The sequence below is a fragment of the Chaetodon auriga genome, chromosome 1 (genome assembly GCF_051107435.1).
Source record: "Chaetodon auriga isolate fChaAug3 chromosome 1, fChaAug3.hap1, whole genome shotgun sequence".
Lineage (NCBI taxonomy): Eukaryota > Metazoa > Chordata > Actinopteri > Chaetodontiformes > Chaetodontidae > Chaetodon > Chaetodon auriga.
The window spans coordinates 33,297,501-33,302,500 of NC_135074.1; the positions used below are offsets into that span (position 1 = coordinate 33,297,501).

General features: G+C 47.6%; 1 protein-coding gene across 3 annotated transcripts in view; it reads left to right on the forward strand.

Moving 5' to 3' along the window:
- Positions 1–3,050, forward strand: part of zdhhc1 (zDHHC palmitoyltransferase 1) — an 11,863-nt gene extending 8,813 nt beyond the window's left edge. For all 3 annotated transcript variants that reach the window (XM_076736142.1, XM_076736143.1, XM_076736152.1), the window contains exons 10-11: positions 79–154; positions 1,218–3,050. In XM_076736142.1, coding sequence (XP_076592257.1) covers positions 79–154; positions 1,218–1,732 — 591 coding nt within the window. In that variant the 3' untranslated portion in view covers positions 1,733–3,050. The remainder of the gene's footprint in view (positions 1–78; positions 155–1,217) is intronic.
- Positions 3,051–5,000: the final 1,950 nt, after the last annotated feature.

Genomic DNA, 5,000 nt, shown 5'->3' on the forward strand with positions numbered 1-5,000 from the left:
CTCTGGACGTCGTGGTTTAAAGTTGACGTTCTGTGAACGAAGAGAAACTGAATCCTTCATGTGTTTGTGCTTCGACAGAAAAAGAAGAAGAAGATCCGTAAAGTTCCCGCAGAGGTGATCAGAGAGCGCTGCCCGAGCACAGCCCCGCCCTCAGGTACGCACACACCTGTGTTTCTGTGATCAGCTAATGTCTCTGACGTCAGTGTGGAGGTCAAACGTGGATCGAGGGTCGATTCAAACGCAGCAGAGTCGTTAAACGTGAATGAAACAATGCAAAAAGGACAAAACGCTGTGAAAGCTTTCAGTGACTGAACGAAATAAACGGACGATTATCCAGAACAAACAGAACCGACAGAACGATCAGAGGACGTCTCTGACAGAACGAAGACAAAGCGTCCGGCAACTAAAGACGGAGACTGTGAGCGCCCAGAAAAATGTCCTATCTAAAGTGACTCCATGTCCTATGGCTGATGCTCTGTGTGTGAAATGCAAAGTGGTTTGGATGAAAACATGCTAAAGTCAGGCTAAAGTCAGGCTAATGAAGGCTAAAGTCAGGCTAATGAAGACTAAACTCCAGCTAATGAAGACTAAGCTCAGCCTAATGAAGACTAAAGTCAGGCTAATGAAGGCTAAACTCAGGCTAAAGTTAGGCTAATGAAGGCTAAAGTCAGGCTAATGAAGACTAAACTCAGGCTAAAGTCAGGCTAAAGTCAGGCTAATGAAGGCAAAGCTCAGGCTAAAGTTAGGCTAATGAAGGCTAAACTCAGGCTAATGAAGACTAAACTCAGGCTAAATTTAGGCTAATGAAGGCTAAACTCAGGCTAATGAAGACTAAATTCAGGCTAAATTTAGGCTAATGAAGGCTAAACTCAGGCTAATGAAAACTAAACTCAGGCTAAACTCAGGCTAATGAAGACTAAAGTCAGGCTAAACTCAGGCTAATGAAGGCTAAACTCAGGCTAATGAAGACTAAACTCAGGCTAAAGTCAGGCTAATGAAGGCTAAACTCAGGCTAAAGTCAGGCTAATGAAGGCTAAACTCAGGCTAAAGTCAGGCTAAACTCAGGCTAAAGTCAGGCTAAAGTCAGGCTACTGAAGGCTAATGTGTTCAAAACTCAACATAAATTTCCTGAATATAAATGTAGATTTATGAAGAATGCATCGGCACCTCCTCTGGGGGGCATTTCTTCTTATTCTGTATTGTTTGTTGTCCTTCAGCGGAGCCCAGCAGTGTGTCCACTGTGTCCCTGGGTCAGCGACTTCCTTTCCCAGCATTCCCTCTGAGGGCATCCCTGCCCCCCCCAGCCCCTGCCCTGGGCCCTGTCCAGGCCGCCGCCCCTCCTGCCGAGTACCACTCTGACTCTGCAGAGTCTCTGGAGGAGATCCCAGTGGCTTTGGCCAAACTTGGCTCTTCATCGTCTGCCACTGCTGCCGGAGACGCCTCCTCGTCCTCACACAGAGTCTGTCCGGCGTTCCCCCTGCCCTCCCCCCAGCCCAGGACTAAGAGGAAGGCCTCCTCCTCCCGCACAAATAAGAGCGCTGCGGAGCTGAGGTTTGAGATGGCCTCTGCCCAACCTCCGGCGGTGTTTGTCAGCCGGGCCAGCGGAGAGGCCCCTGAGCCCCGGGAGGAAGACCTCAATGTTGGCAGGAAGCAGACCGGCTCCAAGCCCGGGTCCAGACCGGCGTCTCGCACATCGCTGGGATCAGGTGTGGCCTCCTGGGTGGAGCTGTAACCTGTGCAGACTCTGTTCTGGAACAGTCTCTTCTATCTTTGTATGATCACCTGCTCCACGCACACCTGTCTTTGTTTCAGCCTCTGTTAGTATCTGTTCTATCTGTTGGTTTGGACAAAGACGCGACTTTTTAACTCTGAACGCCAAAGGTGAGCTCTGTCTGTGCACAATGTCTAGACCTGAGGGAGCTTTCGTTTGTTACTCGACCTGTGGACCTTAACTTTGTACGTCACTGAAAAGTGTGTTTGTGTCTACTGGTGTTTCTGTGGAAACGCTCCCAGTGGTTTTTACTGTTTCCTAGTTAACAGTTCCTCATTGTGTCTTGCTGGTCTCCATGGAAATCCAGAGCCAGAGGGACGGAGTGTTTCATAGAGAGCTGAAGTCTGACATCACTTCCTGGTTCTGTTCGTCTCCACAACAGCTGCAGTAACCACCTCCAACACGCTGCCCAAGTACAGTCATGCTAATGCTAATGCTAATGCTAACACCCAGCATGCATTCTGTTCTGTCATCTGTGGAACTCCAGAAGTACCAATATAAACAAATACAACATGAAGTACAAAGAATATGAGTAAAGTTACAGTACATGAACAATATTTCAATCAGAACTCATGACCACCGGTTCGACTCTCTTCAGAGTTTATTTAATTATTGATATTTTTATTTTTAATAAAAGTTCCTTTTCACAGCATTTTTCACTTTTCAGCCAATCAAATGCTTCCAGCCTCTGTTGTATGTGTAGCAGTGAAATCTTCTTCTCTTCTTTCTGTGTGAGAGCGAGGTGTTCAGACTGGTTCACCTCTCATGCCAGCGGCCCATTAGCTTAGCTTAGCTTAGCTTAGCATAAAGAAACCGTTACCCCGGCGCCTTTCCAATAAGTGGTCCAGCACACGACCAACGAAATGTCTGATATTTGTTTTTCTTTAATGAGATGTTACATGTTAGTGTGTGAGCGCTGAGCTGCTGGAAGGTGGGTTTCACTACCTTCAGACAGCAGGGCCGACTCTGGCTCTGGCTCTGGCTCTGGGTCTGGCTCTGGCTCTGGTTCTGGCTCTGGCTCTGGCTCTGGTTCTGGCTCTGGCTCTGGGTCTGGGTCTGGTTCTGGCTCTGGCTCTGGCTCTGGCTCTGGCTCTGGCTGTAGATTCAGATCTAGCGTGCAGACGTGAGCTTGGCTTCAGTCTGAACAGTGAACTCTCATAAAGAGCAGAAGAAGAAGAAGAGGACTCAGCTGTCAGGGCGTCTCATGATGGGACGAAGACTTTGTCTGACATGATTTTTTTTCACCTGTTTAACAATAAAAGAAAAACTGATCACTTTCTTCTTCTTTTATGTTCAGTCCTGATCCTCCATGTCGGACCTGGTCCTTCATGCTGGACCTCAAACAAATGTTGAATGACTCAGATCAATGAAATCAGACTCTGATGTTTGTACGATGGGTCTTTGTCCTGTCACACACAGTGTATCAGTGTGTGTGTGTGTGTGTGTGTGTGTGTGTGTGTGTGTTGTTGCATGTCATCATCATTCCACAATTTGAAGGGTTGCCCCGGCAACAAGCCGAGACAACATCATAACAGCATCAATCAAAAAGGAGCAGCAATAGGAAGTATGTGACACACACACACACACACACACACACACACACACACATTGTTGTCTAGCAGCTGCTCAAATCACCTGCAGCCTCATACTGGTTTCCAGTGACCTCAGCACGACAAACCATTGTGTATGTTAGCAGTAGCATGCTAACACCTGAAAGTGGACCGCAGAGTGGCTCATGACATCACTTCCTGTTCCACAGGAAAACCGAGTCACACGCTGTGTGTGTGTGTGTGTGTGTGGCTTTGGTTTTGTCTTTTGCTAACTGGACGGTCGAACTCCATTCTGTCTTCTGTCTTCCTGTCTGTCCCACTGAAGCTCAGCTGTGAGAGGGTCCAGTGTCACGCAGCCTCTGCAGAGTTCATCTCCATGTTCAACCACCAGGAGGCACCTGTGAGGGAGTGAGCTCATGACAGTTTCAATGTTTTTTGCTTTAAGAAATCAACATTTTAGCTTTAATGCTGAATCCATTTGACAGACTTACCTCCAACTGTGCTGCAGAACATTAAATATAAAGACTAATTCAGGTCTGACAGCTGCAGCTCTGCTTCCCGTCTTGCATTTAATGCATTTAAAGTATTACTTTTGATTAAGATGAAAAGAAAAAAGTCCTTTTATGTGTTCGTTTATTTAACCGTAAAGCTGATCCTGGTTCTGGAACCAGACCCAGTCCGCCCTGAAGTCAGCTCGGCCCACTGATCCTTCTGACAATGACGGACTCACTCCCTGCAGGTCTCTGGAGACTCGCCCACCCTGAACCACATAATGTCATACTGATGTCCTCCCACACCGACAGCTGCTTCCTGCTGACACAACCGAGGACGTGAGGTCACATCCTGTTTTGTCCTGTGAGAGGGACAGAGACAGAGATGTGGTTCTGGTTTCTATTGTTTACCTCACGACCGTCATTAAGAAAACTTTAATAGTCTTTGAGTTTAATAAATGTCTCTGCAGTGTTGTGGTGTCTGATGACGTCCTTCAATATTGATTATCTGCTGACCCTGAGTGAGAAAGAGAGAAGAACCAGACCACCTGAGCAAACGATTCCGATATTTTGACCAACACGTCGCAATCATAAAAACTGACAGAGGCTCCCAAACGGCAGTGGAGGTCCTGGCAGCTCCTCCACGTGTCCTACACCTTCAGAGGTGACTGAAAGTAACATCAGGCCAAAAAAGACAAGTTCAAAAAGTAAAATGTGAAACAAGCTTCATTTACTACTAATTTAACTGCTGCTGCAGCTCGACACCGGCCGGTTGTAGTTTTGGTGGATGTCCGGCGCCTCTGCAGGGATGAAGCGGTCTCCTTGTTGACCCAGCAGCACGTTGCTTCTAATTCATCTGGGTTGCTGCTCAGGGACTGGACATGAAAGGACGATGGAGGCGAGTGGTGGACGTAGGTCTGTCTGTGTCTCCTGATTGCCGTCTCTTCTCTGTTGGTTTATTGTCTCCCAACAATCGTCCAGTCTCAGGACCTGGTGGTCCAGGTTTGGTAGCAACTGTACCTCCAGGAGCAGGTAGTCTCACAGGAATCTGTCCACTGACTGATGGGAGGATTCCAGTTGACTCCAGTCACTCAGGCTTGTTGGTTTTGGCTCTTGACAAACAAAAACAAACGCAGACCCTCGCAGTGCTTATTGATAAATGCCTCTCCACATGTTGCCGTGACGACG